The sequence below is a fragment of the Lissotriton helveticus genome, chromosome 12, assembly GCF_964261635.1.
Source record: "Lissotriton helveticus chromosome 12, aLisHel1.1, whole genome shotgun sequence".
Taxonomy (NCBI): domain Eukaryota; kingdom Metazoa; phylum Chordata; class Amphibia; order Caudata; family Salamandridae; genus Lissotriton; species Lissotriton helveticus.
The window spans coordinates 746,915,211-746,928,583 of record NC_136073.1 but is presented as its reverse complement, the minus strand read 5'-3'; the positions used below and the strand labels follow the sequence as shown (position 1 = coordinate 746,928,583).

Here is a 13,373-nt window from a genome sequence, read left to right as displayed (position 1 = left end):
ATCAGTATACTCTACAACACTCTACGCCAATGCACTTACATCAGTCCACTCTACTGTACACCACTTTATGGCACTGCACTGTACTGTACTCTACAGTATTCTACTATGTGCCACTTCACTCTACTCTGCACCACTATACTCAATGCGATTGCACTCTATGCCACTCTACTTAACACCACTCTGCACCACTGCACTCTACGGCGCTCTACTCTGCAGCACGGTACTCTACACCAATGCACTCTACGCCACTCTACTCAGCATCAGACCACCCTATGCCACTGTACTCCATGCCACTTCACTCTACTCTGCACCACTGTACTCAATGCGATTGCACTCTATGCCACTCTACTCAACACCACTCTGCACCACTGCACTCTACAGCACTCTAATTTGCAACACGGCACTCTACGCCACTCTACTTTGTATCAGTCCACTCTAGGCCACTCCAATCTATGAAACTGCACTCTATGGCCCTATGGGGCATATTATCAAGGGCCTTATCGCCGCTTTAGCTGGACTTTTTCCCGCTAAAGCGGCGATAATTTTATCGCCCTATTAGCAAGCTGTCGCTAACAGCAGTTAGCGACAGTTTGTAGGCGATAGTGAGCGGTTTGGGGCCCGCTTTGCATGTCAGCGATATTTATCGCTAATGACATGCAAAGTGGGCGTACCCAACCTGTTAGCAGTCGCTAACATCGCTATCGCCTATTATCAACGCAGGCGTAGCGGAATTATTTTTTGCGCTAAGCACCAATATCGCTGAAAACTAACGCCTGCTCAGACCATTTCTTAACCTGTATATCCAATGGGAGTTGAATATTCAGGTTAAGACCCTATTGGCGTTCATGCCTGAATATCGCTCTATATTCACGCATTAAGCCGCCATCGCCGAATATTTTATCGCATTTGAGATAAACGTTGCTAATAGCACGTTATCTCTGCGATAAAATCCGGCGATGCACCGCAATAGAAAAAATTTCTCCAAGCTTATTTAGAGTTAAATATCGCTAGTTGTTGATAATATGCCCCTATATTCTATATTCTTCACCACTTTTTGCCACTCTATTGTTCACCGCTCTATTACACTGCATTCTGTTCCACCGCTTCTATGCTGCTCTACTCAGCACCACTGCACTCTATGGCACTACATACTACAATGCAACACTCTAATCTATGCCACAGCATTCTACCACAATGTATTGTGGTTTGCTGAATTCTATGATACTGCACTCTACACCACTACACTGTGCTACACTCAATGCTGATGCACTCTACATCAGTCCACTCTACCCTATGTCACCCCACTGTACGTCACTGTATGTGACTCCACTCTATGTCAGTCTAATACACAACACACTCGGCCACTTCACTCAACATGCATTCTACTCCACACTTCGCCATTCCACTTTACACCATTCCATGCCACTCTCCTCTATGTCACTAACTTTTAGCCATGCTGAACAGCTGCTACGCTGGTGTACAACATGGCTACAAAACATTGGCAAAGCCGAAAGGTCTAGCGTAGGCAAGACCTATTGGCTTTGCCAATGCTTGTTAAACATCTGCTGTATTAAGTGAATTTTTTTCTAGCAGGCAAATATCTCGTGGTAATGTCATTTAGGACGTTTGCTAACGGCATAATAGGGTATTTTTTCACCTCTACTTCTCCAGATCTGTAATTCTGCCAGGTTTTAAGGTTATCCTACCCATCTGTTAATGGAGTTAGAAATCAGGCGAAGTATGCAAAACAAAGGCGGACTGAAGGATGGAGTGAAGACTGAAGCGGGTTTAAGACTGAATCTCAGATACTGATGTGAGGATGGGCATGAAGGTCCAGGTGTACTTTACAGCATCCACATTTGCTGCACTGCTTGCATGAAAAGGACAACACAGTACATACAGATCCAAATCTACTAAGACTAGCCTGATGCTGCTATGGTCTCCTGTGCAGGTGTACATAGGGGCTGCCTACAGTGACACAGCCTCACAGAGCCATAGCACACACACAAAAGTGTGCTGTCCAGGGAAGGGTTTGTACTGGAGGCAAACCCTTCCAGCATCAATTCCTAGGCACAGACAACTACAGGTGGGTCAGGCACATTGGACATGTGATGTGCACTGCAGCACACAAGCAATCCGTCAGTTTCTGGTGGAAATCAAGACATTTTCCCTTGTTTCCACCTCCTTGCACTAGTTTCTGACATACATTTTGGTGAGGTTACTTGAGCAGGTTGTGCTTTGAGTCAAAGCCTATGGGTGTTTCCGGTGTTCTGCCCCCAGAAATGCCCCACTTAACGGCCAATTTAGCTACTGTACTAAAGAGTTCTTTTGAAGACGATTTCGCTGAAACCTCAAAGATTCAATTAAAAAAAAAACATATAAACGAACCTTCTCGGGGATGGCGCCTAGGATTTGGAATACTCTTCCCCCTGAAACCCGATTGAATTCTTCTTTCATATCTTTCAAAAAGGAAGTAAAAGCGCTTCTCATGGCAAAATTTATTTGACCACTCTTCCCGGCCCTGAACCTTTTTCATTCGAGACTCGCTGTCTATGTTCTTGGAACAACTCTGATCCCATGTTTTGGTATTTTTACGATTCTTTATGTGTGTTTTTATTTTATGTATCCTATGCTTGTTCTCTATACTGTGTCTTGCTCTTCATTTGTTATAATCATCTTTGTTCATTGTAAAGCGCTCTGACATCCGCAAGGATCTTGTTTGCGCTCTATAAAACCTTCTAAATAAATAAATAAAATTTGATCTGGGAAAAAGACCCTTTTGGTGTTAAGCAGTAGCTTTGTAGAATAAGTAAGGCTCTGTTTGTATGATTCTTTATCCACATCATTGTAGCCTCTCCTCCAGGAGCGTTTTAAGGGCTTACAGGCATGTTTTTGCTTCCTCAATTTTTTCAAAAAACCAGGGAGCTGAGGGCTGAGAACGCTTAGGGGCCCAAACTTTTACCGCGGCCAAATTATGACATGCTGTGTCAACCCACTCTGTGTAGCAGGCTCTGGCTTTGTCCACTGCGGCGGGAAAGAGCAGGGGCCATGGCCCTAAGGAACACTTCTAGTACAGGGCTCTTGATTTTCTTCCAAGCTCTCATTTTTACCTCTTTCTTAACTCCTTTCTTACCATGATAGGGGTTGGGGGTGTAAGTTCAAATTGAATAGCAGCATGATCTGACCAATCAAGTGACAGCACCTCCGTACAAGTCAGTTGTGGGTTGTTGGAAACAATCCAGTCTAAGGTATGCCCTGCAACATGAGTAAGTTGCTTAAGATCTCCACTATTCATCACCTCCCCCAGACTGATTGTTTCTGGGTGAGAAAGTGCTTCCAGATGAAAGTTGAAATCCCCAAGGATCGTGAAGGAATCAGAACAGAGCCCATCCTCTAACAGAGTCCTGACTGCCGATATGAAGGCACTTCTAGGGCCTGGAGGTCGATAAAGAAGGATGCCCTTGAAGGAGTTGAAGTGACTAGAATAGAAATTAAAAGAGAGTGCTTCACAAGTCAATTTGGAAGCTGTTAGGAAGGAGGAGTGTAAAGATTTGTGGTATATAACTACTAGCCCCCCCTCTCCTAAGAGGTCTGTCTTGTGCATAGCATAAAAACCTAGATGGTGTAATATTGTCCAGATCCGGCCCTGCTGCCTTATCTGACCAAGACTCAGTGATAAATGCAATTTTTATATTATGTTCCTCGATGTATATGTATAAATGTATGAATTGGTGAGTGAGTTTTGTGAATGGGTGTGTGTCCATGCGCGTGTGTGAATGCATGGGTGTAAGTGAGTGGGTGTATATGTGTGCATGTGTGGTCCGCCCAAGTCCCAACGCCAAAATTACTGGCCACCATTGACAGTCTCCAAAATTCTCCAATTTTGCTCGCAGAATTAAAATTCACCCCATGCCAAATATTCATCCAAGGAAAAAAAGAGACCTTCTTAAATAAGAAACAGGTGTGGAAAAATTAGATTTCGTGTAGGATGTTTGATACTAGACTCTAAATTACCCTTTAGAAGCAGACAAAACATGATGTGCCTCGCTTTATCACAAACAGCAAAGCAATACATTTAAAATAAAAATAAATATATGTGGTTGGACCCCATTTAAACAATGACGCAAACTACTGCCGCTCTCAATATTGATTTGTGACCCTCTCAAGAAGCACAGCTTTGTGTAATACTAAAAGATTAACTTTATAATAAGTCTGGGCGAGATTTTCATTTACTTCATGTGAGTTGCGTAATTCATGCAATTTAGGTAAATTATGCAGACTGTTTTATATGAAACTATCACGAAATTTCACACATTTTATTTGTTGCAGAGGACTGGTGTCTTGTTGGACAGAGTTCAAGTAGAAAATGTAATGTAAGAGACATTTTCCCCTCAAACCTGTGCCTTTACTGGTGTCTCAAGCGACATCTCAAAGCGAGGAATTTCCTCCCTTTAAATCTTAACTTGAGATACCAAACAAAGTGCATTTCATGTAGATTATTTGTAATTGTGTCTAATTTTTCTACGTATTATATAGATTTGCAGAAAAAAATGACATAATTTTGCACAGCCATTTTTTCAAACCCACATTGTAAATAAATAACAGTTCCCTTTATTGATTTGCTTATTCCCCTTCCATTTCTGATTCACCTAAGGTGTTTCCTCTTGTTACAGAGCGGAAGGCGGGGATTCTGAGTGGAGCGGAACCCCAAGTAACTAGCGATGTATACCTTGATGGGAGGCGGCTTGTTGTGTGCAGTTTCAGGCCTGGTCCTCCTTATTGTTGCCACGGCAACAGACTTTTGGATGCAATATCGCTACTCAGGTAGCTTGAGCAATCAGGGGCTCTGGCGGTTTTGTGTAGCAGGAAAATGTCACGCCCACACCATCACCATTGGTAAGAAAAAAAAAAGCGTGACACTGTTGCGGTATTCATCAGTGATCTGTATTAGACATATTTGGAAATTGTATGTCTGGTTTCAGAACTGTTTATACAAGTCTCAATTGCCACTAAGGTTTTGGTGACTGTGTTATTTTTGATTGTTGTAATTTGGTCTAAAGTGAAGTCTATCACCAAAATGTATAACTGTTAACCCTTCAGGCGCCAAGGTTTTCTAGCTCAACGAGTCGAGAGGCATATTTACAAGGGCTTACTCTCCACTTTTTTAGCTTAAAAAAACAAAAAAGCGGAGATAAAACCAGCGCCCTATTTACAAGAGGGTGCTAACATGCATAATCGCACGTTAGCACCCTTTTTCCCAACGCCTCACTTTGCATCTGTAATGTCATGTCATGTCATGTCATGTCAAAGGTTCTTATATAGCGCCTTTCACCGCAAGGTCTCAAGGCGCTTGCTTTGGGAATCCGTCCTGGCTTTTCCCTGTGAGATAACCCGTACTGGGCATCCCCAAGGTGAAAGCCAGGCATTCCGCCGCGGGGGGGCCATAGTGGAGATTAAGCAAGCTATTGCCCAGAGTTGCAGAGTGTGAACCCGGGATTCGAGTAGGCACCAAAGCGTGAATTATCGAGTCCATGGACATTTGGGCTCAAGACCCTGCCGCGTCAGGAATTGAACCCTGGTCCCGGGTCTGACCTCTGCTTCAGGGTCTGCCTCCTCTAACCACATGTAAACAATGAAAGGAACCCAGTCGCTATTTATTTCTACTGCTTTATTTTATTTGGAGCAGTTTCCACCCAACTCTTTTTGAATTCGTGGGTGTTGTGATTTATTTATTCATAACCACGGTTACAAGTTATTTCACTTGAATGAGCCAGTGTCTTAGTCCGAGGTTTTTTTTTGTCAAACACCAGAGGCTAATGTTTTATATACAATTTGTACAATGAACATTCAAACAAACAGTTTAGACGACAATACTATGCATTACTATACAAGTTTACATATATTTACACACAATGTACAAGAAACTACTGTTAGACCCTACTAACACTTTTTACTACCAGACCGTTACTATATTACTTTAATGTAATTGGGGACTGGTTGCGCCAGGGCATGCCTTTTTTATACACCCTTCTGTGTGAATTCACAACATTTAACTAGTGGCCCTTAGCGCATTAAATGTTCAGGAGCGAATCAAGTACTAAACAAGCCGACGCGTTTCCAAGCCTGTGTGTTGCTCGCCAGGCTTTTCTTCAGGGCTTTTGTCAGTTGGGTACCTAAAAGATTGAGGGGAAATCTTATTTACAATGGGACCTTACATGTGCCTCAGTTTTGTGCTTAAAAACCATTTGCTCTGGTATTACCTTTATGGGCTTTGAGTAGAATCTATCATGGTGGGAGCTGCAGGGCATTCAATGATTCTGTGGGGGTGAGAGAAATTTATTGTATCCATAATCTAGATTTGTGCAACCAGTTGTCACGATAATTCAAGGCAAAAAAAAGACTTACGTTTTTGAAAACTCGTTCTCTATATTAAAGATGGGAGTCTGTTTTTCTTTGTGCTTTATTTCGTTTTTCTGGGCCGCTGCGGCAGGGTCTATTTTAAAAGAGACGTGTGGAACACCCTTTAGTAATCAGTTCATATATTTTCAAATCATGAAGCGGTAGCTTTGTGTTTAGACCTGCTTACTTGTGGGTTTAGTCCACAGTTCACCGCCGCCTTTTTCGAATACACGGTGCCGCCTATGGCTCTGTTTTCATGTGGCTCGCGTGTAGCTGGAAGATATATATGACAGAAAAATTTATTTAGAATTTATCACGTATTGACGCCTCGTTTGCCCCGCTGTTGAGTGCCCTTACCTTTGAGTCTTATAGACGCTCATAGTTTTCTGCCTGCTTCCGTGACAAACTGGTGTTCAGTGGTGTTTGGTCACATGACCACTTCTATTTGTTTCTAGTCATGTGACAAGGGAATTATGGGAGATGTAGTCCCAAGTTAAAGTTTGTGGATCAGTGTCTTTACAGGGGACATCAGTGTTCATTCAAATTTCGAATTGTTCGTTCAGTCCTGTATTCACGCAGTTGAACTTCGCAATTAAGTATGCTTCTCTTCTCAGTAACAGATTTTCCACATTTCCTCCTCTTGGAGGAATTTTTACTCCTGATAGGACAGACCAACGTAGGTCTTTTTCAGTATAATTTTTTTTTTTCTACGAAATGTTGGACCATTGGTGCTGTCATCACTTTCTGCTTTATTCTGGAGCGATGTTGGGCCAATCTCTGTGTGATTTGCGGGTTGGTTTTGCCTGCGTATATTTTGTCACAAGGACAAAGTATTACGTAAACGATATTTTTGCTTTTACAGTTGGTGAACTCGTAGTGGTTCCATCTAATGGAGTTGTGTTCAAATTTAGTCCCCTCTATTGTGCTTGCACACGAGATACAGGTGCCACATTTGTGGTGGCCCTGTATTGGACTCAAATTCCATAATGTGCGTAAATCACTCTTCACTGTTGAGACCCCCAAGTCCGCTCTTATTAATTGTTGATCCAGATTTTTATTCTTTTTTAGGGCAAACATTGAATCATTGAATGCCCTGCAGCTCCCACCATGATAGATTCTACTCAAAGCCCATAAAGGTAATACCAGAGCAAATGGTTTTTAAGCACAAAACTGATGCACATGTAAGGTCCCATTGTAAATAAGATTTCCCCTCAATCTTTTAGGTACCCAACTGACAAAAGCCCTGAAGAAAAGCCTGGCGAGCAACACACAGGCTTGGAAACACGTCGGCTTCTTTAGTACTTGATTCGCTCCTGAACATTTAATGCGCTAAGGGCCACTAGTTAAATGTTGTGAATTCACACAGAAGGGTGTATAAAAAAGGCATGCCCTGGCGCAACCAGTCCCCAATTACATTAAAGTAATATAGTAACGGTCTGGTAGTAAAAAGTGTTAGTAGGGTCTAACAGTAGTTTCTTGTACATTGTGTGTAAATATATGTAAACTTGTATAGTAATGCATAGTATTGTCGTCTAAACTGTTTGAATGTTTATTGTACAAATTGTATATAAAACATTAGCCTCTGGTGTTTGACAAAAAAAAACCTCGGACTAAGACACTGGCTCATTCAAGTGAAATAACTTGTAACCGTGGTTATGAATAAATAAATCACAACACCCACGAATTCAAAAAGAGTTGGGTGGAATCTGCTCCAAATAAAATAAAGCAGTAGAAATAAATAGCGACTGGGTTCCTTTCATTGTTTACATGTGATTACGCTGTCCTTCCCAGTGCGCTTTTGGACACAACCTCCCCATTTAGTCTCTAACCAGTGAGCCATCTCTAATGAGATGCAAAGTGGGAGTTACTGGGCGTACCCCGGATGGATTACCTTGCAAATATTGCTGATGTTTACATCGCGATATTAACAAGGTAGCCCACATGATTTTAGCACATATTAGATTTTGGCGGAAATGGCCGTTTTCGCCAAAATCTAACGTCTGCTAAAATCCTGACTTAGCCATCCATAACATAGGGGTTGGATTCTACTGATACGACCACAGGGTCGTATCAGCAAGGTTATCGCCGTTTTGCAGGGAACATCGCTGGAAAACCAGCGATGTTCCCTGCAAAAGGGCGATAACCTCGCTATCTCTGGAATTTTTATCGCCCTGGAGTAACGCGTTGTTAATAACGCACTACCAGGGCGATAAATTCCAGAGATAGCCTGCGATAATATAATTATCGCTAAGCACGGCCATCAATCATTATCGCTGGCCGTTGTTAATATGCTCCTGAATCCTCACTGCTGAGATTTGAATGTTAGCCAGCAAATCACAAATTCAATCGCAAGTAGACCCATTCAAACTTGCAAGAACAGTAGTGTGACAACCAGAACATTATAACCATTACAATAGTCTGAGCGAAAATTGTGATGCGCCGAACTTCGATGGGGCATAATGAAAGACCATGTGTCGCAAGGATACCCGCAAAACGTAATCAGGCCCAAAACATTCAGGCTGCCCCCTCACAACCCAAGGACAATGAATATCTGTGAGATACTCAGGGTCCCTCATCACATTCTGCGGGGTAACTGTAATTTTGTTTTACGCCTCTAGAGTCATGTAAAATAAATATTAGATAACATGCGCCATATTGTTTTTGGGATTATTTTGTGTCCCCGGACTTACCATTTCCTTGTGTTGGAGCACTCATGAGAGAGAATGCTTGCAAGGTTGCAACAACTACATCTGAACCAAGTAGCGACAGCTAAATGCCTTTTGGTTTTTGTACAAAACCCATATGGTTTTTTGTTAAATTGTTACAGAATCACCAAATGGGTTGGGAAATGCATTCTGAATCACAAATTAGAAGGGCCATGTTTAGGGTGACCAATGTATCAATGGTTTGTTATTGTAATTCATGTCGCAAACTATTGATGTTACCAACTCTTCAAAGGAGGTGGTAATACATTTGTAAATGGAAAAGGGTCTCAAAGGACCCTTTCTCCTTTTTGAAGCTAAAATAAAGTTTATTTAGGAGTAGGCGTGGTGTAGGAGACCTCTGCCAACTCTTAAGAAAACTTTCTAAAAAAACATAATCTTTGATTTTTCAAATGCAGTACCTTTTATGTTAAGGAAAACTGACTGCATTAAAAATCTTTTATTTAATTGCGATCATAGACATGGTGGTCTGTGGCCCCAGCAGGCCACCGTTCCTGTGATGACATCCAAACAGTGTAAGTTGCAATTTGTGACCTGCCTCACAAATAGTAATGATGTAGGAAAAATTACAAACCCCCAAATATTGATTTTGCAAAGCAACCTAATAGTGCATATGTTGGTTTGCAGAATCTCAATGGATTTTCAAAAAGTTGGCTTACAATTTGCAACCACTTTTAGCGAATCAAATGTTGGTACATCTGGCACAAAGTGATGCAATGAGATATGGAGGGCTAATCGGTTGGCATTAATCTTACTTTTAAGTGAGAAAAGAAAAAAAAATGTAAATGGTGCTAAGTAACCACACTTCCACTGTTCTGTTAAGGAAAACAGACTGCATTGAAAAAGCTTTTCCTTATATAATTGTGATCATAGACATGGTGGTCTGTGGGCCATAGCAGGCCCACGTTCTTGCAATGGCACCCAAACAGAGCAAGTCGCAAATTGTGACCTACCTCATGAATAGTAATGATATACCACTCCATAGGCTAAAACGTGTTGTATTTATTATTAATTTTTATTAAACTATTTTTTTTTAAGTCTTCAACATTTTTTTTTATTCCGAAATAGATCAATGACATTACAATTAGGTTTGGGTGGCAATGAGAATGTATGAGGTTATGCATAATAGTGCTCAGAGGTAAACCCAAGTGGACGAGTAGGTCATGAAACAGTGAGACCGTATTTGTGTTGGAATCATGCCTCCTATTGTACGGCATCGAAGATGTAACAAATACCCCACAAAATATACACTCAGACTTGTCCATAATAAAAACAGATTGACCCCTCGCCTCCCCTCCACTATCCAAGCCAATTCCCAACAGGAAAGAGTCCTGAGGTGTGCAGGGTGCAGAGTGGGTCACCCTGCAGTGGGTAGCAGGGTGCGCCGATACCTTCCTCTTGATTTGTACTTGGATTATCAGAAGTGGGGTCGCTCGGCGTATTGTGCCACTTTTAATCGATAAACTGCATGGCCTTAGGTCTAGTTGGAGTGAAGCATGAGAATTCTGGTCAAGACATATAATCAAGGAGGGGGTGCCATGTCGCTGAGAATTTCTTTTCAGTGAGTGATGGGTCTGTGTTGACTATTGAATGTCTGTGTGCATCTGTTGGGATCTAGAGCCTTCTATATTTGGCTTGCTGATGGTCTGAGTCTGGAATGAATAGTCCATGCTGGGAGGTGTGAAGGCTACAGAGATGCAGTGTTTTCCAAGTATTCATCATTCTCTTGTTTATTAAGTTTCATCTCTTTGCTAATCCCTGACTTTCTTATGTTTTTTTGCTCAGCTTTTTGGGATGCTACTAGAGCATTCATGCTCCTCTCCATCCTGTCTTGCTTTGCCGGGATCATTCTTGGGCTCACAGCATTTTCCAGTAACGCCAAGGCTGCCCGCATCCGTTCCGCTGGAATCACCTTGTTAGTCGCAGGTATGTATTCAGATGATGCTAGGAGTGACAGTGAAGATACTACCTATTAATGCAGCAGTATAGCCTGTAGAAGAATGTGAGGAATGGTTGAAAAATTATATCTTTCAGTTGACATCATCAAGAAGGGCAATATACTTGCATCTATGTGGAATGTGGGATTTGTACACAGCTAACCTATGTGATGTGTGATGACGTCCTGTCCTTTGGCTCCTGACACCATCCTTTGTATGAGAAATATGCATTTTCTAATCTTCTATATTGAGCAATTCTATAGTTTCAGATCTTTTCAGAGTACAAGATTTACATGTGTTCATCAAATAAAACTACCAATTGATCATTGTGCAATATGAGAAAATATTTGACTGAGTGGAGTGGTCATATATATTAAAAAAGACACAAACTGCAAATAAATGGCTAGCACTCTCCAGCTTCTGTATCTCAAATGCTAAATATTGCTTGTGTAGTTCACAAGACACTCATAGAGTTTCACTGATCCTGCAAGATATTTCTGCCCGAACCAACTGTCTCCCGAGAGAAAGCCACTTGGTCGCCATAGGACCAATTTTCTTCAAAAAGCATACACCGCTGCACCCACAAAGATATATGTGTATATGTAAATAGATATTGTGTGAATGTCTACATAGTATGTGCCCATATTTACTCATCATCACATTCATAGGTATGTCCAGGTATGTAAATACTGTGGGCCTAATTTACAATATTTTGACCCACGGCAGCGCTGCAAGCCTTCCTGCTGCACTGCCGTGCATAAAAAAAGGGGCAGGAATGCACCATAGCTACAAGATACAGCGCATTCCTGTCCTTCTTCCCAGTGCTGGTGCACAAACAGCAAGCGTGCGCCAGCACAGACACCATTGCATAATTTTGCAACGGTACCTGCGCTGAGGGAATTAATGTTTTCTTGCAGGACGGCACACCTTCCTGCACCAAAACAATCATTAAAGGCATTTTCCTTTTGCAGCATGTATAGAAAGAGGTAAAAACGAGGAGAAATGAAAGTATTTCTCTGTGGTAAGCCTCCTTACGCTTCCCTTGGGGAGGCGTAGGATTCTGACACATTCCCAGTTTTAGAAAATGTTGTAAATCAAGTTCCATGGGTGTTGCGTGGGATCACCCACAGCAACATCCATAGAATGCCCCTTTCACTCAGAGATATGCGTAAAAGGAAAACATATTTACAAAGCCATGAAAAGTCACACAGGGTGACTTTACATCGCCTTGTAAATATGAGGAATCCCATTGCACGGTTTGTGCCCTAGCGGCACAATGGGCTTGCAAATAAGCCCCAGGATGAGAATGTACATGTTGGTTCGTATAGGAGTATGTCCCCATTCCCCACCTTGACACTCATCCTTTGCATACACTCCCATTTCCTAATCCAGTTCCTGCGTTCTCTCACCTGTTGACTCCACTCATATCGTTCAGACTTCATGGACTCCCACACCTACATTTCAGATCTCTCACAATCAGTCTACTCGTGCAACTAACATGGGCACTTTACCAATTTCGACTTGTAACTCACCTCTTTTTATATTAATTCAATTTCTAATAACCTTCTAACCTACTAGTGTTAGTAAGTGTAGTAAATGCATGTCATTTAGGGACCACAACCATAACTCACTTAACTTACAAAACAATGACTAACTTACTAACAAACAACCTCTAACCTATGGTTGCCATGCAGTGTGCTACTGAGTCGAAAGTGCTTCAATACCTTGTCAGTGGTAGGAGGCACTACTCAAATGCAATTGTAATGCACATGGGCAAAGGAAAAAAGAACTTACACATCTTGATTAGGCTAATAATTGGGATATAAGCAACATTATTCTTGTGTAACAAAATGGTTTTCTCTAAAATTAATTGGAAAACTAGGAGTATAAGCAACATTCTTTCACCTCCATTCAAATAAATAAAGTTAACAATATTGCGATGTGTTACCCACACCTCAATAGTCTTTGCGTTCCCTGGATACAGCAATCATGACGGACAAGAATCACATTACATTTACAATAAAGAATGTGATCAATTGAAAAAATGGAAAGAAAAGAAAAAGAAACACAGATGAATATGAAAACAAGTCAATGGGTGGAAAGCAAGGAAGTGGGGTGCAAAGCTAGGATTAGAAATGGACATAAGAAGGAAAAATAGATAGACTGGGAAACTGCTCTCCCCTTGCACAGCTATGTCTTTGGCCACTGCCCGCAGCACCTCTCTGCTTGCAGGTAGGTGTTTGAGGCCCTCCTCTACCAGCAGGCTCCTGCCTGTGCATCATCCCTGGTGGTCCAGTGGGAGAGCCTTGCTCTT

The 13,373-nt window shown here is 41.8% G+C and overlaps 1 protein-coding gene across 1 annotated transcript in view; it reads left to right on the top strand.

The window, feature by feature from the left end:
• Positions 1–4,677: 4,677 nt before the first annotated feature.
• LOC144798409 (lens fiber membrane intrinsic protein-like) overlaps positions 4,678–13,373 on the top strand; it is a 47,515-nt gene continuing 38,819 nt past the window's right edge. The window contains exons 1-2 of the mRNA XM_078669272.1: positions 4,678–4,896; positions 10,908–11,048. Coding sequence (XP_078525398.1) covers positions 4,722–4,896; positions 10,908–11,048 — 316 coding nt within the window. The 5' untranslated portion in view covers positions 4,678–4,721. The remainder of the gene's footprint in view (positions 4,897–10,907; positions 11,049–13,373) is intronic.